Source organism: Numenius arquata, chromosome 19, assembly GCF_964106895.1.
Source record: "Numenius arquata chromosome 19, bNumArq3.hap1.1, whole genome shotgun sequence".
Lineage (NCBI taxonomy): Eukaryota > Metazoa > Chordata > Aves > Charadriiformes > Scolopacidae > Numenius > Numenius arquata.
Window position 1 is genome coordinate 3,389,751 of NC_133594.1, and position 23,022 is coordinate 3,412,772.

The window sequence follows — 23,022 nt, forward strand, 5'->3', positions numbered from 1 at the left end:
TACTTAAAAGTAAGTCAGTGTAACAAGGAAACAAAAACCCAATATAGGATGCGGTTTAAAGTACTGGTTCTTGAGCCTGATAATCTTTCTCATTTTTCAATTGCATTTTTCTGATGGCAGTCTTGGTGAATTTAGGGTTGGCAAAGGATGCTAGACGTAGAAGGATGGAGGCTTGAACTTGTGTAATAAATGTCAGCACATGTTTTTGTCTGCTGTACCTCTGCCCTGGTCTCTCTGCTGCCTCCCGGTCCCTTCAGGTGGATTCTAGATGAGGTTTTGAGAAGTGAAGGCTCGGGAGATCCTCCAACAAATCCTGTCATGGAAGGCAATCAAAAAGGATCAGGTCGACTTGACAACCATGGCCATACTTGACAAGGTTGGGAAAAGAGCAGTGACCACTGCAACCTGGTAGAAACTTAGCAGCTGAATATGTGAATATCAACTCCTATTTAAATCCTTCACTTCCACTGACATAATTGGAAAGGAAGGCACCAACATACTGATATAGCTCTTGATTTTGGTTGATTTGCCCCAATGTATCCAACGGGGCTCATCACCCTGCTCACCTTTAGCGAGAAAGCTGCCCACATTCCCCACAAAGTAATTGCTATAAACTCCACGTACAGCTATTGCTATTAAAAGTTGGCAATACTTTACTTGCCACAAAGCATGCACTGTTTTGGAGCACATGACATTTTGAAGGCTGAAATATTGTGCATACTCCTAACAAAGTTGATTTCATTTATGAACAAAAAGCCTCCCTATTTTTCATAGTAACTGTTCGGTAAACTATTCTGACAACAACTCAACTCTGATCAAATTAAAATCAGTCCAGCCTTTTTTTTAGTGATGAATTGAGCTGAAAAGATTTCGGTATCCTAGAAAGAGTCGCTAACCTTTCTGGGCAGGTCCTATAGCATTTAATAGCAAAGGGTACCTTCTTGTATAAATATTGTGAACTATGGAATTTAATGAGATTTGTATTGCGCTATAGAAATGTACTTTAGAGAATTAATTTTGAAGTCTGTAGGTTTAAATGCATTCTAAAAATAGTATTGAATATATACAGGGCTTTGTGCTTCTATGCCTATTTAGTTTTGGAGAATGTTTTCATGTATTATTTGGGTTTTCATTTGATGCCCTTTTCTTTTTCCTCATTCTTTTTTAAAGCATTGGTGGCAAAGGAATGAAAGGAGGCTATTTTTTGCTACAGGATAAATTTTGATATTTCCATTCCAGTTTTTGCCTCCTGAGGAATTTTCTATTTTCTTGAGACTCTTAACCAGGTCATTCACGTACTCATCGGTTTAATTACCTGCTTTAGCAGGGTATCTGAGCTGCCGTTTCGACAGTCCTGTCCATTTAGTGTGTCCAATTCTGCACACAGATCTACTTGTGCAATAACAAGCAGTTTTAAAACCAGGATGCATGAAATATCCTCCAATACAAACAAGGCTATAGTTTTCTCTGCAGCTTTTAGAGCTGTCCATATGATGTTTTCTGTTTTTCTATGCGAGTGGGCAAACAGGGTTTGACACTCAATAGCGAGCTGCGCTGCATCAGAGGGATCTGCGACGTATCACTGGAGAACCGGGTATCACCTCAAAGAGCAAAGGGAATTTTTGTAAATCCTGTTAAATGCATTAACAATGAGCTTGGGGATAAAGTCAAAACCCTGCTTAGACATTTCGATTGAGAGTTGCCATACAACTATAGACAGTGGTGGGTCTTGGCTGAAAATGTATTTATACATTGAGACAGATAGAGATGGATTTCACTAGTTTAAACGCGGCTTTAGTGCAGACGAAAGCAGTAGGGGGTGGCGGGGAAAGCACAGGCTGCCACCACCCTCACATATGGCAATTGTTTCCTGTAATGCTTGCTGTAGTGTATTTATTTCACGCAGTGACATATCACAGAAAGCCACCGATGCCAAATTCCTAACAAAAAAAATCCCAACCTGCAGCTCTTAGTGAGGGCTGTCCTCCAATTTATTTGTGTTTTCTTGTTGGTTTTCTTTTTCCTTCTGCTTTTCATCTGTCTGGTTTCTATTTCCACTCTTTCTGTTCTTTCCTTCTAGGTTTTGTTTTGTCTTGTTTTGTTTTTTTACTGTATTTGAAGAATCTCGGTTGCACTGAGAAGCCTGGGAGGTATGAGTGGAATGTTTTGATTTAATACATCCTTGCCTGAACTTCCCTTTGACAAATCAATTAATATCTGTGGGTTCTGGGGGCAGAGTATTGGGGGGCACAGGAAGATGAAGCAGCTGGGGTGTGAGGCTGGTATAAGGATGGGGAAGCCTCACGGCACAGCTGGAATCAGGAAGGAAGGACTGTGGAGCACTTGCTTCAGGTGCAAGGGGATGACAGATAAAGTTATGAGATTTTTCAAATTCTGGACCTAAACACGACTGAAAAGACTAGATCTATCTTCCAGGTGATCACCTTGCTCTGCAATGCCAGATCCTGCCTGCCTTGCTCTGAACCTAAGGTTTAAGGTATAATCTGCAGTTTGGCAGAGGTTGGTTCAGGTGCCGTTGTGTTCGGACCAACGTAGGCTCCCGTGTCAGCTTTGGGGCAGAAGTTTGACTGCTGGTTTATGGGTGATCTCGAGGACCCAGGTCCGGGTGAGGACCAGATGCCTGTTGAGGCTTTGGGAGCAGTTGAGTCAGGGACTTGAGCCGGGCCCTGTGTGCTGTGCAGACGGGACAAACTGCTAAATTCCGATGTGCTGCTGAAGGCTGTGACGGCCTGGCTGGGAGGGTTCCCCGCTTGGCTCCATACCTTGTGTGCATGGGACTCTGCAGCTGTGTTTTTCAAATGCCATTCAAATGAAAGCAGAAAGGGGAAATCCCGTTTCACTGGGAATAGCTCTCAAATGCAGAGAGCAGCTTTTCCTCTGAATTCTGTCTTTTGGCTTTCTTGCTGCAGAATGACACAGAGTGTCTTTCTCTTGATCAATTTGTTTATCATTTGCTTGATTATCTTCTTCAATAGCAAGACACGACAGGTTTCTCTTGTTAATCCTGTTAGTACTGGCATTGGAGCAGAAATTTAGTTTAGGAAAAACATTTGGGTATGTTAAACTTTCTTGTGGATGATGCCTGTGCATACCAAAACATGGCCTGGTATGTTTGAATTTTCTAGATGATTCCTGAGCCATGAATTTCCATCTGTCTGTCTGAGTCCTGCTCTTTGTCTCTCCCCATGCATCCTTGCGTGCCAGCACCAGACTTTCCTTCTGGCTTTTAGAGCAGCTTGTGTGGCTCTTCTGATACAGTACCACACTGCACTGCCTACACTTGGGGAGAGCTGAGAGAGCCGCAAGCGGAGCCCTCTTCTCCATCCCCACCTCCTGGACCCACCTCTCCCCCAGGGGCCGATGCCACCCTGCCCGTGGGAGCCCACCCTGGCTGCCCCACGGCTTCTCCTGTGTTCCTCCTCCAGAACAGCTGATCATGACCTCTCTCTTTAATGTTTTAAAAGTGATGTATAGCTAGAGGAAAACGTCAGAGCAGAGCCCTAGAAGACTGATGGCCTCCCATGTATCTTCTGAGCAGGTACCCAGCCAGCAGAGGCCCCGTACGCCTCTCTGCGGCAGCCCCCCTCCCCTCTCGGCACCCACACATGCTATTTATCTTGTGGGGAAAACATTAGTAGGCCTAAGAGGATAGTTTAGGCTCCAGAGCTCACCCAGTCCTTGACCTCTCGGCTGTGACTTGCCAAGGGGGCGGTGAGTAATTAACAGCAACTGCAGTGGTGTGTTTTGTGTTGTGGATACATGCCTCTTCGGGTGGAACGTATCTGCTAATGTACCATATGTTTACAAAGGCGGGGGACCCCTGTGGAACAAGCAAGCCCACATCTTTCTGTCTTAGAGTTGTTTGACTATCTGGCGCTGTCCGGTCAGTCTTTGGTTCAGTGAAACAATCTTTTCTCCTCCCGATTTGGTCTTGGCTGTTTTGGCAGCCTGTGTAGCTCTGCGTGTCCCGGAGATGGATGTGAGGTGGCCCCAGCGGATGTCGGGGTGAGCTTGTGACTCCTGTCGTGGATACAGCTCTCCTGAGTCACAGGCTGCAGCGAGGCAGCCCGGACAAACTGAAAATGCTCAGGGGTGAATAAAGCAGTGGCCCTGTGCAGTCCTCCTCCGCCTGTAGGTCATCAACCAACTACAGGTATTTGCAATCACTAGGAGATGCAAATCACAAGGAGTTTTTCCCTTCCTGGTCAGCTGACGGCTTGTCTTGTTCCCCTTTCCTTCCCAACCAGATCTAATTCTCTTCCCCAGCACTTGACCCAACCCCAGAAATACCGGAGGGTGTATAACCTTTGGGTGAGATGGTTTGGGAACCTCATAACACATCTTGCGTTGTGGAAAATCAAGGTATCTCCTCGTGCCCTCTCCTGGTTTTACCTGTTTTTTCAGGAGCAACATTTGATAGTTCCTCCTCTTGGCCCTGCAGAAATTCCTCATTGGGCAAGAAGTGCGGAAACAATAAAAATAGTGTTGTGCAGTTCTGGGTTTCAGCATCCTGCTTTCATCTGAGGATCCGAAATCTCTGGGTGAACAGACTTTTAAAACAGTCATCATTTCAGTCTCCTTAAATGAGAGGGGAAAGTGCAGCAGAGAGTTTTTGTGTTCTTGCTGGGGTTTTAAACCTGTCCAAAAGGGACAGGGGTCTCCAAGCAGGATTTTGCCCCAAGCAGGGGCAGTACCAGGAGGGTGCTGGGAGCTTGGTCCTGCCATGGGTGCAGAGGGGAGCCCCTCGGCCACCCCAGCGGTGTGGGGATGGCTGGGCATGGTGCTGTGGGCACTTTTGAGACCCGGGAGGTCCTTCCTCCTCTTGGTATCTTTTGCTTTAGGCTGTGATTTTGCTGCCCCCATCAGTCTGCTGGGTTAGGAACCTGCCTCCTTTGCCTGTGTGGTGCTCTCCTGGGTTGGGATGTGGCCCTGCAGAGTGAGGGGTAAAGGACCTGGGCCCCAAGTCTCCCTGTGGGACCCGCTGGGGCTGCTCACAATAAGCCTTGTCCATCCTCATATCTGCGTCTTGGATCCCAGTGAGGTGGCCTTGGAGCGGTGGCTGGGCACTGGCTAGGTGAGGTATGTGGTCATTCTTCTCTTCGTGCCTGAGCCAGGATTTCATCCGTGCGGTCCATCCCCAACACCCAGAATTACAGTACACAGTCCAAATTAAAATGGACCCACTGAATTAATCAGTATTTACATGGTTTTATTGAAGGGGAAGAATGTGCCCCATTGCTTACATCATCTACTGTGTCTTCTTGCTTTCACCACAATGTTGTAAAATAGAGATTATTGCCCCACCCCCAAGAATGTATTTCAAGAATGTGGTGAAAAATACAAAGAATATGTAACTTTTCTGGAAATACGATATTTCATGAGGGAAATTTGAAGGATAAAGTAACAGAATTCCAGGCGAACAGGCATCAGTATTGTTAGGAAATACAGCTCTCTGCAGGGCAAAAAAGAGTGATATGCCAGGTTTAAATAGGAATTTATAGCCACTGATTGCAAATTACCGTATAAAATTACTGATACCTTCATAAAGTCATCAATTACATGTTTAGTCTTGATTGTCATTTATTGCACTTCTTAATTGTTCAGTAAACTTTTCTGGATTAAATGGTGTATTTCAAATTGACACGAAGCTGTTTTATTGATGGAAATTAACGTAGTGTGTGTTTTACGTATGGGAGAACTGGGGACCAGCAGGAGAAGAGTCTCCTCTCCACTGGTAAGGGCTGGTGTTCCGATTTCTGCTCGAGTTAGCAGAGCTGTATGGAATTATGAGTATGCAGGCAATAGTTATAAAGGACTCTTAAAATCAGGATTGTTATTGTGTGGAGTGCGGCAGTAAAGGCAGCACGCAGACTTTTAATCTTTCGTCCTTTTTAAAATAGGAGGATGAAGGACAGATAGAGAAAACATTTAAAAAATTGGCAAATTTACACTGCGTCCGAATTAGGTCTTCTGTTAAATCTTTTCCAAGACAGAACATGTTTGACATTTTTTTTATTGTTGGTTTTTCAGTTCTTAGTATTTCTGCATTTTCTTGGGCTCACAAGGAACTGTAGCAACGTTCCACCTGACTCAACCGCTGTCTCACCATCGTGACACCAAGAGAGTGGCTCTATCTGTCTCCTACGAGGTGCTGGACTTTATGGGATTCACAATCCAGAATGCCCAAATCCCCTTTTCTTTGAAGCTATTCTGGGCTCTTTGGGTTTTGTCCCTCGCTATTCTGGGGAGGCAGTGTGATTCCTATCATACCATCGTTGATTGCATAAAATATTCCCTCAATCCAACACGTTGCATTAAAATCTGGTGTCTGGGCCCTGTCTGATTTTGAACAGAGTAGCTGTTGGATTGCGTCTCAGCGATCCTCAACCCAAGCCAAGTTGGGAGAGACTTGATTGGGATATCGGTGAGGGGTAAAACCCATGCAGACCTCTGCTGTGATTGATGGAGTTGTGCACAGTGAGGACAAATATGTACAAATACTTGCCCAAAATAGTAGGGCCTCAATTCAGCTGTAACTGGCAGACTTTTCAGCTCGACTTTCAAGAAACATTGTTTTTAATTGACCTTCATGTGAGTAATTTGAAGAGCCAAGGCTGCTTTTCACAAGGAGAGTTTCAAGCGGTGGAATCTCCCATCCTATGTAAAATTAGTAATTTTACTGTACCATGAGTGATTAAACCTGACCCCCAGGGAGCCAAAAATAATGCTGTGCGACTTCCTTGCCTAATTAACACAGAACAAATGTGAAAATGTGTACATTACAGTAAATTGTGTGCTAATTGGCCTTAGAGAAATACTAAGTATGAGGAAGAAACGGGCATATAATTTCAAACATATTTGAGAGGTTTTGCAGTCTGCTTGCAAATAGAAAAAAAAAGTCGAAATTTGACAAAACCATTATTTGTTATGATTTATTCACTCAGCTCTAGTCTTGAACCTGGGAGTTATTGGCAGCTTCAGCTAAGATTCCTGCTGAGTATTTCTACTTATAATGACTGCATACAGCATGTAGCTCAATGCTATTTTTTTGGCATAATATCATAAATATCTATTTTAATTCTTGTCTCTATATGTGTATCTAGGGTTTGGTGCTTTTTTTTTTTCCTTTTTCTTGTGAAAATACCTCTCGATGCAGGACAATATCCTGCTCCCTTTACTTAGGAGAATACTCCACTCGAGTTCAACAGGAGGATTATTCTCCTTGGGTAGAACCCCCCCTGCCAGAAGGCCCGTACATCACTTAAGTACTGGCTTAAGCGGAGAATAAATGTCCATCTGTGCAGGGTAGAATTTCATCTGTTGTCAGGGAAGTTAGATCTGACCCACAGACTTAAGGAATCCCAGATTTACTCACTATTCCTAAAATCACATCTCTTCCACTCTCTGTTCTTTCTCGCTCAAGAGTTTATGTATCACATTTTCTTTATGCCTTTGCTATGTCTTAGAAATACAACTGGTTGAAGATGTAGTTTGTGCTCAGGAGGTAAATTCCATCTTTTCATACTTTCTTCTATCTTCTGAGGGTACAGAAAGCTGAGCTTTGGGTTTTTCCTTTGTAGCAAGAATACCCCAGAACTTGTGACTGGAGTTGCAGTCTGATGCATCAAAGTGTTGCGTTTTGGTCACAGTGAAACCCTTTCTTTTGCCAGTAATATTGTAAGAGATAGAAGGTCAAATATGTTCAAAATGCGATAGTGCAGTGCCATCAGATTGAAATGTTACAATAATTTTCTTTGATGATTTCAGCCAAATCATAATGTCCCTAAGAAACATTGTGATTTCACAGAATTAGCTTTTTCCACTGGAAAAACTGGAACCCGCATTATTTAAGTTAAAGAGCCTGCTCTTCCAGACTCGATGTGGGCAAAGTTCCTAGGGACTTTGGGGGAGTTGTCAAGTGGGAAAAACAGTGTCCCCTGCAGCAGGACTCTTCCTGACTGAGCTCTTATTTGAACAGATTCACTTTAAGTTTTTGAATGGTTTTTTGTTTGATTTGCATTGTCCTCTCTGTGTTAAATTAGAATAGTAAAGTGCTCTGATCTTACATTGTTTCTGCTGAGCAGGCATGTACGCAAAAGTGTCTTTTTTGCATCCCTCTGAGTTCTTTGGGACATTTATGGGAGTTTATACCCTGGTATAGTTTGTTTCCTAACTAGCAGTTTCCTCTTGGTTGTCGAGAGGCTTAATTGCTTTGAGGTCGTCTGTTAAAAACTTTGTAGATGTTGCCAGTATTTTGTGTCTTTCTCGTAAGCAGAGCTGCTGTGGAGGGACGGGCATCTGGTCGGAGAGGGGCTGAGCCGCCCTCGTTCTTGTTGACTTCTGGTGGGACTTTGGGGATATATCCAACATCTCTGAAAATGCCAACTGTACATTCTTAAGTGTTTGCAAATTAGTAAGGAACTGGAAAAACATCTCCCAGAAGCCTTGCAAGCGTGCAACTGCTCTTTCTCATTGAAAAATTTACTTTCATTAATTTTATCATGTGTATTTTAAGCATGAGCAGTTATAACGAACTCCTACTAACAGGGTACTCTGCAAAAGCAGAAAGATTACAGTCCCAGGAAAACTCTCCTGCGTGATTGCCGTTAAAAGTTTATAGGAAATTAAGGAGTGACAATCGTTAATTTTGAGGTGGGAGAAGAGGATGTTGTGGGTTACTGGGTTTGTGACTGAATTTGCTGCGATTTAACTTGGTTCTGCTGGACTACTTCTGAGCGGAATACTGGCCTGGAGATTCACAGTGTGCTACTGCTAAGTCATTTCCACTTATTAAGTACTTAGAAAAATCCTTTTTGTTGCCATCAGGGGGAGCTTTTGAGATCTTTCAAGAGTGAAAAAAAAATATTAAAAAAAAAAAAAAGAAAGGAGAAAAAAAAGAAACGTCCCAGCTCAGAAACAGAGATCTACAAACCAGCAAGCAGCCAGAATCTTACCTGTGGCTACAACTAAGCCAAGGAAACCAGGGGAGCTGAATTCCTTAGACTGAAAAATTAGCAATATTGGGAGAGGATTTTTTGACTCAATCCACCAATAAAATTAATAATTTTTTTTTTATTATTATTTCAAAAAAACCAGGAGTCTTTGGAGCATTCAAAAGCCAAACCCTGCTCTGTTGCTACAGCTTCTGGAAGGCAAATGCTCTTCAAAAAGCTTCTCTCCTTTTAGCTCCTGATGATTCGATGGGGACCTTTGATGCAACATTTGGATTAGCTGCACACAACTGCTCTGAGGGGGACCACAAAAGGGGGAGCCTGGCTGATTGCATAACTTTAAGAAAATAATAAGAGGAAAAGAAAGAATTAGAAAAAGAGAGAGAGAGTGAGAAAGAGAGAAAGAAAGAAAGCAAGCAATTAAAAAAATATCTGAGACTCAAGTTTCAAGACTCTTTATGTGCTGCAGAGGAGCATAAGGTTTACCAGCAAAGTGCAACGGGGAGTCTGAGAGGAGAAATAGCTTTCTCTTTTGCCAAGAAAAAAAAAAATAGGAATGTGTGTTTTGGACTGGACTGAGAAAGAAAGCTGGGGAGATTGCAAAAAGGGGGGTGCAGGATTTTTGTCACATTGATCCATTCATCTTGATTGTCTTCTTTAAAAAATAAATAAGAGGGGGGAAAGTCATAGGGGGAAAGAGGAAGAGAGGAAAAGAAGGGGGAAAAAAGAAAACAGCAAAAGTGTTTGAACCTCTGGAGCTATCTGCTCCTTCAAGCTGATTGATTAGTCATGATCCCTGCAGTTTTAATGGGAATCATTCAATTGGGAAGGTGGAGCACCCTAGAGTAGATTAGCATATTCTTGTTTACTCATCTTCTGAGGGGCTTTTTCTCTTTTCTTTCATTTTGTGGAGAAGAAGGGAGGGGGGGAGGTTGGGGGGAAGGAGGGGGTTGTGGCTTATGTTATAAAGGAGGCCAAAAAAATAAATAGATTAGAGCATCTTTTGGGGGGAGGGAAATCAGTGGGTCTGAGTCTTGGAGAAAGCTGGGGGGGGGTGTTTTGTTTTTTTGTTTTGTTTTGTGTGTGTGTGAGAGTGTGTGTGTGTTTTTTTTAAGAAGAAAAAAATAAAGGGAAGAAAATCCAGCAGAGAAAAGAAGAGAGAGAGGAATTCCAGCTGTGGAGGAATAGAGGAGAAGAAGACAGATAGAGGAGGAAGAACAGAGAAATACATTTCAACCAAGAAGGAGTTTTGATTTATTTTATTTTTATTTGTTTTAAGGAAAAAAAAAATCTATAAGCAGGAAAAAGAAAGAAAGAAAAAGAAAAAAAGAAAAGAAAAAGCAACTGAGAAGGGTTATAAAAAGAGCAAATACCAAGAAGGGTGAACAAGAGAAGAAAGTCAAGGCAAGGAGGAGCCCAAAGCTGGCAGATCGGGAGGATTTGCAGGGGAGAAGGGGGGGGAAGATTGGAAATGCAGCTCTGGAGTTTGCTGCTGCCTCTTGCGCTTCTCTGTACAGCCCTAGCCAGTGGACCCGAATGTGGGATGGACGAGCGCTCCCGCAGGGCAAGAAGGGACACCAGGCACAGCCGCCAGCTCCGCTACACGGCCCCGGGCACCTGTGCCACCAGGTTAGCCCGAGGAAGGCGCTCCACTGCTGGGCTGGAGCCTGGGCATGTCCCCCGCAGGAGGCAACAGCGGGAGGTAAAGGACGAAGAGGAGTCCCTTACCCCGAGCAGGGCGCTCTATTTCAGTGGACAAGGTGATCAGCTGCGGCTGAAGGCAGATATTGAGCTGCCCCGAGATGCCTTCACTTTGCAAGTGTGGCTGAAAGCTGAAGGAGGACAGAGATCTCCGGCTGTCATTGCAGGTAGGTAGCTCGGCGTGCCTGTGGCTGCAGCATCCCTTTTACGTTTCGGGAGCCGGCGGAACAGCCAGCTGTAGGCGTGCGTGTGTATAGGAGATGTGTGTGTACATTTAAATGTGCGTGTGTGCCTTTGCAATGTACGTATGAATGTGAGTGCGTGTGGAAACATGCTCGGGTGCCTTTATTATATATATATTTGGTGAAATACCGGAGCTCGGCAAACTGTCTGAAAGTGTATGCTCGCAGAAAAAGTTATGTAAACTTTTGCATAGGGAAATGGCAGTATCCTGGGGAGTTTCTTTATTTCTGTGTGTACAGATTAAAGTGCAGACAGGAGAGAGAGCTCTTACGGTGGGTTTTTACTTAGTTTTCAGGTTGGAAAACTGTAAACAGAGCGTTTGAAAGTAGCTTGTGTGTATGTATGAAAACAAATGCATGTGTCTAGCGTGTGGCTGCAAAGAAATGCCTATCTAAGGTCCTCCTATGATTTCCTTACTTTTAGTAGCTTTTTAGTGTTATTTCGCTGGTACCTTTTTAGATGCAATCTTAGTATGTGGTTTCCAAAAAGCTATAAAGGAACTTTTGGCTATTGTGAAACCTCAAATGAATCAAATGAGTTTATAAAGTTCCCAACCTCTCGACACTCGGCGAGGGCTGGGACTAACACTGCAGCTAGAGGATGTGTCGAGTATTTTTGTCTCCCCTTAGCAATGGCAAGTGTAACACGAATGATTGTAAGGTCAAATAGCCCTATAAAATCATTTAGTACTCAAAGCAGCTACCAGTCTAAGCCGTCTGAGCTGAACAATAATGAGGAATATTGCACTTTTCTTATTTAAATTTTATGAGCCCATCATGAATTTGGGTCCTTTTTCCGCCGCGTTGGCTCCCTCTCCCCCTCCCTCCCGCCACCTCCCGCCCTCTCCCCGCTTTAGTGATAAAGTGCAGCGAAGTTGTCGTGAAATCGGATACTTTTCGGAGGGTTACAAACCCTTATAAATGTCGCCACATCCATCTTTGCTCTGAAGGAAGTCATAGAAAATGGAAATGCCCTTAAAAGAAAAAAAAAAAAAAAGAAAACAAGTCAGAAAGAGAAATGGAGCCGGGGGGGGGGGGGGGGGGGGGAAGTGGGGGGGAGAAGAGGAAGACATGTTTTACAGTTCTTTTGGCAAGGAGATTCCCTGAAAGTACAAAGTTTCCATGTCCTAGGATGCCTTAAAGAGACAGGGAGGATTTCCCCTTTCCCTTTAACTGGAGTCACTTCCTACCAGAAGGCAGCGGCTGCTGGTGCTGCTGGTTCCAGGGCTGGTCCCCCAGCCCCGCTCTCCTCTCCCGGCCACCCCACCGTCCTCTCCGGCTCCACTGCCCCGTCCCTGCCCGACTGTCCTCTCCCGGGAAAGTTGTTTTGTCCTAAAGGAAAACACAAACTAAGATGAATCGTCAGTGCCTTTCCTTAACTTTCCCCGATCCCGGCTGCTCTGCTCACCCTGAGGAGGGGGACGCGGGGAGTGTGTGTGGCTGCGGGGTGGGCAGGGGATGCCGGGCATGGGCTGGTCCCTTGTGCCTCCAGTAGGACAGGCAGATGAGTGATTTCGTAAGTTAAACAGATTAGTACTTGCTTTATTTCCCCTGGCTTTCTCATACTCCACTCTCCTGGTTCCCAATCTTAACTTGAACCCCAGGGCTCAAAGTGCTTCCCTTTCAAGTTGGGAAGGGTGGAATTTGGGTTTACACGGATCTCGTCGGTGGCAAAACACAGTCGCTGTGTTTTTTAATGTGTTTAATCCAACACCTAAGACCCCGTGTGCAAGTGTCTCTCATTCACACAATAGGGAACCTAGACAAACACACACAAAGATCATTTGTAGTAAAATACTTTAATTGGATGGGGGAGGTTGGGTTGTTGCCTGTATAAAACACTTGACCCATTTTATGCATGGAAATAACATTCCACTGTGAAAAATGAAAAGAAATGCCCCAGTTTAGCACCGTAGAGCTGGCAGCTCAGCTCGGGAGGACTTTGTGATTTTTATTTTATTTTGAAGCTCCCCTTCCCCCCCTCACACGCACTCTTGAAGAGGAGCCAGGTTTGGCTCTGTGTGTAAACACCTGGAAGAGGTCCAAGAGGAACTCACTCGGAGTATCCTCCGCACACCACAGCCTCCCAGACCTGCAGCAAGCTTAGGGAGAGATTACGCTTCCCTCGATGAGGAAATCAAGGGTTCTGGCTGCCAAAACTCTTGGCTTTCTCATTTTCACTGTTTTGGGATGTGACAGACACGGGAGCCCTGTTCTGCTGTTGAAGTCGCATCTGTAGGACCCCACTGAAATCACGAGCCTTTCTGGGTGTTTCGGGGGGACAGGGACTGGGTCAAACTCGCTGACAGTGCCAGAAGTGAGTTTCTCCCCAACTTCCATCCCAGCTGCAGTGAGGGAAACCGTGTGACCATACAGATCTGAGGGAGAGGGGAGGGTTGAGTGGAAGACACCTCTTTTTCGGAGTCCTTGTATCTTCATCTACTTTCTGCCCCCACCCTCTGCCTGTGTTGACTGCTCCCCTTCCATCCCCCCTTGCTGGCATGTAAGTAGTCACCACAAGTCGGATAGGAGCCACACGTGTGCCTATGGGGGAAGCCTGTTTGTGGCTGTTAAAAATCTCCTGTAGGACCCAAGTTGTTATCAGCTTCCACGCCTGAGCCCTGATATAACGGAGCTCTTCTGCTAATCCAGGCTACAGGAGTTTCTGTTTCTGTCTGGAGCCAACTCTCCTTACGTCACCCTCTGCTGCAGTATTCAATTTGTTTTCATAAATGGCTAATTTTACAGCGCTGTTAAGTGGGTTCGTCATTGTGCCGGGCCATGCCCCGTCCCTGATGATAGGCAGTCCTCGGTGCCAGGCTCTGCCAATTTTCACGCTGGTTGGCAGTGGTGTTATTGCTGCCCTGCTTGACTTCCCTGATATCTGTTCTGGCATTTGTCAGGGAAAGCTGTTGGGAAACTTGAAGTCTGACCCATTGATCTGTGTTACGCAAAAACTCGGAAGGGTTTTGGGAGCGGGGCTGTGCTCCTGCCGTGCGGCTCCGGCGCAGGCAGCTCTGGGCTCGTGCGTACTCGCCTCCCTCCCCGGGCCACACAGTTCTTGGACAAACGCTCCTTGGATGTGCGTACCTACCACCCAGCACAGTACATCCCTCCTGCAAACACACACGTGTGCACATGGTATTAATCATTCATGGTTGTGCGCTTTCCCCCTGTCGAGTCTTTGAATGCATCTCTGGTTGTGAAGGAAGGAGTTAAGGTCCAGCCCGGAGTTAGGTAATACACATGCCATGCAAAATAAGACGCTTCAAAGCACCCGTTGACCTTGCTTCTGTTGTAATCAAAGATATTTCGGTTCTACTGTGGAAATGCAACTCCAACCTAAGAAACAGGATCTTCCCGAGTCCCTGTCAGTGTGTTTTCTGGTCTATGGCTCAGGAGCGGGATAGCTCATGTTTTCACAGGAGTGAGATGTTGACTCTTTACTGGCTGGGAGCAGAGAGGAGCGGGATGAATGATCGGAGTAAGAAGGCGTGCCTGCTCTGAAGAGTGAAAGTTATTTGTGTTTTGTTTTGTCTTTTTTTTTTTCCCCTTCCCTCTGCCTCTCTATTCCTCTGCCTGCCAACAGAGAGCATGATCCCAACTTAATAAAGCTTCATATGTAAGGGAGTGCCTATGTTTTCCCAACTTCAGTCCTTGGTGAACGTAAAACTGCGGCAGAATCCAAAGGGAAAGAAATGCCAAAATCAGCACAGTGGAGCTCACTTAAAGCCACAGCTCTTGTGTGTAAGAGACTGAGAAACATCTGTGTCGGGGTCCAATAATTGGGCAATTATAAAGATATGTAATTGACACCGCAAGTCTGTTCCCTCCATGGGGTTTAAGAATATATGTTTACTTTTGGGGGTTAATTTGGTTCCCTTCTGAAGTTTTGGAGTCTGATATTGAATTAATACACTTTGGGTAGAATCGGTGAGCTGGGTCCTTTCCCCAGAGCTGATCCTTGTAGAGGATGTGTTGGGAACTTGAGGATGTCTTCAACAGAGGGTTCACTCTGAGATACACTGGCATTAAAATCATCGGTAATGCAGCATTTTCTCGTCTTCAACAGCCTGTTGTCTTCTAATTGCATGAATTGTCTTATTTTGATCTGTAATGAAGTGCTAGAATGAAGGACTGCAGAATAAGTCAAGTGGAAAGCTTGTCGTTCTGTCGTTTAATTAGTGCTGGCATGTGCCAGGTCCCATGGTGATGGGCAAAGTGGAGTAATGGCTGGACCAAAGCGACAGGAGCTTGAACATCTGCCCAGATTCTCCTTCAGGGTGACAAGCCTCCAATACACCATTGCTGAAGGCTCCAGGTACCTGTGTGGTTCTGACTGTCCTGCAGAGGGATTCAAATGGTCGGCCACTTCATGATTATGGATCTGGATGAGGCATGACTAATAGGCCGCTGAAAAAATATGGCATAGCTTGTCATTTACTAAATATTTGCCTTTGAACAGCACATTTCCTTCAGCCTGCAAGAGTCAGAAGGTGGAGCAGAAAAAGAACTTTTCTTTCTGTAATCTTCCAATTTTGACCGGTCTTTTGACCACTGGAGTCAGACCAGCACAGTTCGAAGAAAGTTGTGGGCTTTTTTTTCTTAAAGCACTTGCATGTAGGCTGCTCTAATTAATAAAATGTAATAAAAGGGAGAGGGAAATTTGGCTCTGTGTGTGAAGGATGGTACATTTAGATTCCTAAATGAGGTATGGCTGTCTCCTGTAGGCACAGAGTTGTGTCTCGGGCTGAGCTCACCTCTCCAAGCTTCAGTTCAGCCTGATTTATTCCAAGCCAGCCTGTTTCTGTTAGAAAAACTCACGTGAGGCAGAAAGCAAGGCAAGGGGATGGTGTTTGGAGAAGGGGCAGGAGCAGGGCTTTCCTCAGGGATTTGCGGAAACGTCTGGAGAAGCGCAGAGCAGAGCTGCGGCGGGAGGACCTCTGTGGCGAGGGCGAGAGGCAGCCCTCAGAGAGCCTTCGCATGCGAAGCCATCACGGAAAGACAGGCTCGGTCACCGATTCAGATGCCGGGAAGTTTTCTCATCAGGTTGAAGCTGCTCTCTGGGTCCCCACGTCACCTCTCCGCATGGCACCAGGGGAGCATTGCAGATGGCCAAGGGGATCTCGGCCACTCCGAGCGGAGGCGGAGTTGCCCACCATCAGCCGCAGCCACACGTGGCACAGTGAGGGATGCACTTAAATCCCAAATCCCAGAGGTCTCCCAGCGCTGGAGCAGCTGGGAGGAGTGACGCTGGCTCCCGGGGGACCCTAATCCCAAACACCCACACAAAGGTAGGTGCCTCTCACCTTTCTTGTGAAGAACAGGACATGTCTTCTCTTTCAAGGAGGCCTCAGAGTCTGGTGGTGCTGCTCCCATGAGCTTGATGTGTTCATCAGCCTTTGCCAAGGGCGGGAGAGATCCTTGGCCGGGTGCGCCCGATGGTGAAGAGCTGAAGGGCCGGCGGGCACCTCCCTGGTGACTGGGACCCGACCCCGCTGCAAGGCAGCAGGGGCACGTCAGCTGGGTGGAGCAGGGATTTTTGGGTGGAGAAGTGCCTTCTTTGGAGCCCAGGTCTGGCTGGATCAGGACAGAGGTGCCAGGCTCCTCAGGTCTGTCGCAAGAGAGGTGCAGCCACAACACCCGCCTGAGCAGCTCTAACACAAAAATACTGCAGGACCAAGGGGTTTTAGGTGCTCTCAAGACCAGGGGATTAACTGAGCGCTTTCACCTTGGATTTCCATTGCTCATGCCGGCCTGAGCCAGAAAAAAGAGCCAAAATATAGTGGCTTTTTTCAAAAAGACATATTGAAAAAACAAAAATAAACCCTTCTGTGACTGGGGTCAGCTGAAATGTTCGCCTATAATAGTTTTGCTTCCAATTTTAGCCATTGTTTTTTCAGCTCCTCTTTTCTGTTCTCTGATAGAAATTATAGGAGCAGAAGCAGAGAAGGGACCACCTGGGTTGCCACATTCAGTCCCCTGCAGTGTCAGGGATATAACAGCAGATAATTAGTCCAAACATTCACAGAATATCCACTTTGTAGGTTCTGATAGAGCACAGGCCACAGAAAATTTCCCAGTGCTCTATTATAAACCAAAGATCTTTAGCTAAGACCAAGAATCACCACTATAATATAAGACAGGAAAAGAGAAGGACAGATTGACAACATCTTAAGTACCTAAAATCCAAAGCACTGGTTTAGGAAAGTGCTAGCTCTGAGAAAGAAAAACATTTGCTGGTAAAAGATATCAGCTTCCTTATTTTCAGAAAGTTAAAAAAGAATCAGGTGTTTTGACAGTTATTAAACTTCTATTGAAATTTTAAGTTAGAATATTTGCCAAAACTGATGCTTTCCCACAGATAGTCTGTTTTGATTAATTTCCCTTTTTCCTGAGAAAAATATTTTATCAAATATTTCCCACCCTTCTCTGGTCTTAGTCCGTGTGGCGGTTCCTATGTCCCATCATACTAAGAATAAACGCATTCACTGTATTACATTTCTTACTTCTTCAAATTTTATAGTCTAGATTAGCTTGAAAATGGATCAGAAAAGTCTTGTTTGATCAAAATCCTCTACATTTTTCTGTCAACTAGATCACACAGTCTAATACCTTTTTCTTCATTTAATCTCCTCTCTCAGTTCTACCAAATTTTTCATCTAATACTGTCTTTACATGACCAGTACATATTAGTCTTTCTATTTCAAATATGCAAAATATATTGGACTTTTCTGTTTCCTAGGTTCTGGGCATTTGCTTCATGCATTGTTCTGAGCACAGAACAATCGACTGTGCTGTCCTTTTTGTTTCTTCGTTTGTTTTTTTTTTTCCCCAAAATGAGACTTCTATAAATGAAGGTGTACCTTTCTTCTGACCCTATACTTAGGTTGCTCTGTGGGCATTTCCCTACCTTGGGGTAGCTGACATCTAGATACGATTCTGAGTTTTATTTCAGCTTTCTGTGGAGAAGAAATGCTGGATTGTTTTTCTGCTAATTTCTCCTTGTCCCTATGTTTCTCTTAATTTTCTCTGGTGTGAGCCTGCACATACGCACACAATTTCCAAAGCACCTTTGATTTTTTTTTCCCAGATCAATAGAGCATTTAAACTCCAATGATCAAGGAAGAGCAGCTTGTTTATTTCCCCGCATATTCTGACACAAGTGGCAGATCTTGTAAACTGCTTTGATTTGATGCTAGTGCCTATTATAAAGTTTACTCCCCCCAAAGCCATCCATGAAGTCAAAGTATTCTTGCTCTGAACATGAGCAGAGCAGAACTCAAAAAGGCGAGTTAAAAAGAGGAAAACAGTGAGTATCTTATCCCAGAATTTTGCTTTCTACCGTCCTGGTTCGTAGTGATCAGAACAATTTGCTTAGTTGAGGACTGTTCAACACCCATAAGGTTGCCAGCACCAAGGGAGGGTGCAGTATGTATCGTAGTTAAAACTGTGAACAAATACAAATACAAGTCAGATTATCCCTTGGTGAGAATGAGGCTGGTTTCACGATGTTAGATTTACGCAGGCAGCATGGATTTGATCCTAAACCTGTTCAAGATCATGACAAAATACCATTGACCTTGGCTGACTCTGGCTCTGATTTCAGAGAGTCTTCTGCATCCCTCCTCTACAGCCTGGGACCTTCCATGGTCCTTGCTTTAACATCCTTTATTTTGCTGTCCTTTCTTGCTTTGGATACAGGAGAAGAAAAATTGCGAAGCCCTAACGTCAGAGAAGTTGGCCAGGGGAAGGGGACATGTTTATTTTAGTTGTTTTTGCTATGCGCCAAATCCCACTTTGGCCTCTCTCTCCTTCAACCTTTCTCTTCTTTTTTTCCAGCGTTAAAACGAGCACTTATTCAAAACACGCTGTCCGCTCTTCTGTTTTGCTGGTGATGTAAGTGTGGAACTTTCCCATCCAATCCCTCCACCCTCTCTTATCACCATCCTAGTCTCAGTTCTTTCTCTACTATCTGGTGTCCTCGATTCCCCCATCTTTCCCTTCTTCCTGCTCCGCACAGTTGCTGGTTTCCTCCCGTGCCGTGGGTAACCCTGCGCTCGCTGTAGTTCTCCTCTCCTTTTGCCACGGGAGGGTGGTGTCCCCTCCTTGCAGACCAAGGGTGGCCATCAGGTTGTTGGCTTTAGCCAACTCGTGTTGGAAGCGCTGTGGGAACAGAGGGTAAGCAGGCAGTGTGTTTGTGTGTTTAGTCAGGCATATGCTCATGCATATTTTCCGGGAATCATTGATATTGTTCTGTTTAATATCCATCCTCGCGGTACACAAACAAGGAGCGAGCGGTTGTTCTCGCAAAGAGCGAGAGAGGGTGAAGTGAAACTGAGAAGCATCTGGAATTGGCCTGGTGAAGCAGCATCTGAGAGATATGATACCAGCTCATGAAAGCAAAAGAATTGCTGTGTTAGAGAAGAAAACCACTCTGTTCTTTGCTGATTAACTCCTGGGGTCTGGTAGGCTTTCCTTGAGTCTTCCTTTTGAGTGATACTTAGGGCTCTTTTATCTCTTCTCCTTCCTCCCCTCTGCTGTGTTTTTCCTCCTTTTCCTTATCTAATTTATTGTCTCTTTATTTGCTTTAAATCACTTTCCCATATGGATTTCTCTCCTCTGACCCATCTTCCCCTCCTTCATCTGATTCCCGGGAGTCTTCTGTCGTCATGGAATTGGGAGAAGAGCAGCCCTGTTCCTGACACCGAGCATCAGCTGCAGGCTTCTCTCCTCCTTCTCTTTCTTCCTTGCCTGTTCTCTGCTGTTAGTGTTGGAAGGATCATCCATTGGATTGAGGAAAGAGATCTTATCACAGTTATTTTGTTTGTTTTATTTAAGACAGGGAAAGAAATGGAAAGGAAAGGCCTTCACTGTTACCAGTGCTACTTAGTTTTGAATGTAGGTTTTTTTTCCTCCTGTTCTAATGTATCCTAGTACGGTTATTTTCGTTTATCGTTGCAGTAAGATTGCGGTTTTGTAGTCCCGATAACTGCCTCAAAACATCCTGCTGATGGTGGTGATAAGTTTCTCAGGCGTGAGAGAACATTGCCCTTAAAATCAGGGAAACTGAGGAATGGAGGGATGCTCTGATTTGTCCAAGATTTGGCAGGGTGTTGGTGACAGACCTAGAAACAAATCCCAGCAGGCTTGGCCTTTCGTTAAACTCTTGGGTTTTTTTAGGGGTGACGATAGTTATTCCTCAGCTGGGGTTGTTTTCCATGTGAAGTCAACACACCCTAATTCCTGTAGGACGTTTCCTTGGAGCTGCTGATGGTTCTTCGCTGGCTAATTGTTGTACTGAGCTGATGGTGGTTATGAAGCCTTTCACCTGGTGTCAGGCTGCTGAAAGCACTGGTGACACGGGGAGTGGGTGAAGAAGGCAGCAGACATTTGTGACATGAGCTCTTTGGAGATGGCAGAAAATCAGGTGGTCTGGAATTAATATCTCTGACCTAGACGTGCTGGTGAGGCTTGAACCAGCATGAATTATTGTATTTCTCAAATGGAACAGCGAATGCAGCCCATAATGGGAGAGAAAAGCAAATATCACTGAAGGCCCTTAGTTCAGAGTGCTCTCATTTAAATTCGAATACTTTGATATTTTTGATACGTCTGCACATTGATTAATATATTGACTTGCTGAAACAGCTTGTAAAATATGTAAGTTGTAACTGCTAAGCATGTTCCTAGGAAATGCTGAAAATCTGTCTCTGGGTATCTCAGGTTATTAATTAAGGGCAAAAAGAACTCCTTTCCCCTGTAGTTAAATACGGAGCAGGTGAGTGGTTGCAGAAGGGGCTCTGCAAACAGCATGTTAGTGCCCCAGGCTGTTTTGGGGAGGGATCATCATCTAGTGCACGCTTTTATGGCTAAAGAACCCGTGTTTCTGTCGGGAGTATCAACAGGGAGGCTGTACATCATACAATCCACCCAATTTTGTTCTCAGCTCAGCAGCATCTGTGCTTGTACAGACTGAGGTGCTGAGGCTGAAATCTGGAGCTCGCGTTGCTACTGTCTTACATCGCATCCGTCCCGTGGATAAACTGAGCAGCCTCTCTGAGGTCAAAACAGCACCTTTCACCAGTGGTAATTTAATGGGAATTATTTTCAGCGTAGTAAGAAAAGAATTGGAAGCCTCCTGTGCTGTAGCTCATGAATGGAGATGTTCAGGCAGAAAAGGAGTACTGGGAGAAAAAGCAAATGTTAACTAAATGCATTACGCACACGATTTTGAAACATGTACTTGGCAGAGGGAAGGGTGAGCAGTACAAGCCAGATTCTGCTGTTGAACACACCAATGTAAACCTAGAGTAACTCCTTTGGAGAGGAAACCAGGGGGGCTGCTCCAGCCCCATGAACATGTCGAATCTGAGGCAGGGACAGTGCGTGCAATGGGGAAAATGAACAAGCTGAGAAGTGGATGTCATGGAGAACAACCTCCAACCACCGTCACCGCTGTCGATGGTTTCATTTGGGTGTGTAATGGTTATGGTGATGCAGTGGGAAACATTTGTACAATGTGGGGTTGTTTGTACTTTTTGGAGCATTTTCTGCATATACCTATCGTAATCCCTCTAGCCTGTGAAATTAGGCCATATACCGTTTGTACAGTGAGCCCTTTGTGTTTCCGGCAACAAACACTCCTGAACTCTGCTCTCCAGCCTTGTGGCCCCAAATTCCTTCACCCCCTCCCTGACCATCCCATCTCCAGCAATAATATCCCCTCCTCTGTTTATAAACAAACACCCTCAGAGGAAGTTCAGAGGAAGAAAAGTTACTTAATGAAAATCAACCATGCTCTCAGGTCCAGGCTGTGGGTTGGAGCCAGCAGGGTTGCTGGATGTTTCCTACTCTGCATCTGCTGTAGGAGTTTCTTTGATGAGATGTCTGCTTGTCTGTCTAACTCCGTGTCCTTCTCTTCTTTCCCCTTCGTCAAGGAAAATATGAAAAAAGAGGGAGTAAAATTATAGTCTCAATTTGCTTTAAAATCGTCATGGACAGTATTCGGGAACCCCGAGCAGGGAGACTAGCTTCAATGAACTTGTAGAATTTCTTCTTGATAAATACCCTGGTTTTGTCTCTCTCTTTTTTTTTTTTTAAACACTGAAATCTAGATTCTGGCTCCTGGCAAAACTGTTGCTCTTGAGTTGCGCAAAGGCTGTAAAAGGACTAAAATAGCCCAAAGGATAATTGTCCTACTGTAGTCTGAGCATGAGGCTGGTGTTGCACAGCACTCAGAACCACCAGCTTGAGGAGGTAGGAGAGAGCAGGACCCAAGGGCCACAGGGCTGTGTGGTCACCATGAGCTCTGGAGCAAGGGACAGCTAGTCATGGTCATGGTGCTGTCAGCTGGAAAACACAAAGTGCTTTAACTTGCTCCAGAGGTCCCCCAAACCCCTTACAGCACATGGGGAACCCAAGAAATAGTCCATTTTCTGGTGACTGCTCCTAGGTTGTGCCTTCAGTGCTGCACCTTGGTGGTCTCAGGTAGGAAGTGAGGGAATTACATGTTTCCTTCCTTCCAGGAGACACTGGGATCCTCTAAAAAGCCTTTCTGACTAGTCAAAATGGGTAAATCATCAAATAAAGAAAAGTTCTGGGAGCGAGGGTCAGGGCTGTGGTTCCTCACTTGTGCAGAGTTGTGGTATGAATGCAGTGCTCGTGCCACCATCCCAGGCTCCCCCACTTCCATAAGGAGTGTCTTCAGAAATTGGGAATAAGGGAGTTTTTATAGATACAATAGATGAGAAAGTTGTGGTCCCACTTCTATTTCCAAGAGACTTGAAAGTTCAGATGTATTACAAAAGGTTTCCATGCTGGCAGAATCTCTGTACCTTAAAATGGGATGGTTTAAAATAGTCTTATCTGTTTCTTTTTTTTGAAAGAGCAGTTTCTCTTATTGTACAAATATTTTCTGGCATGTAATTAATGGCCTTATCTGTAAGACTATTCCAGCGTGGTCTCTCCACCTCCCATCCCAACGGGGGGGGGGGAAAGACAATCAGAAACGAGCATTTCATATTGCAGCATGGACACAGTTTATCAGTTGTTGCACAATCCCTTTGCTTGTGAACAGATGAAATAAAGGGGCAGAAGTGGACCTG

General features: G+C 45.0%; 1 protein-coding gene across 1 annotated transcript in view; it reads left to right on the forward strand.

Moving 5' to 3' along the window:
- Positions 1-10,443: 10,443 nt before the first annotated feature.
- Positions 10,444-23,022, forward strand: part of PAPPA (pappalysin 1) — a 180,709-nt gene continuing 168,130 nt past the window's right edge. Inside the window, exon 1 of the mRNA XM_074161106.1 lies at positions 10,444-10,840. Coding sequence (XP_074017207.1) covers positions 10,444-10,840 — 397 coding nt within the window. The remainder of the gene's footprint in view (positions 10,841-23,022) is intronic.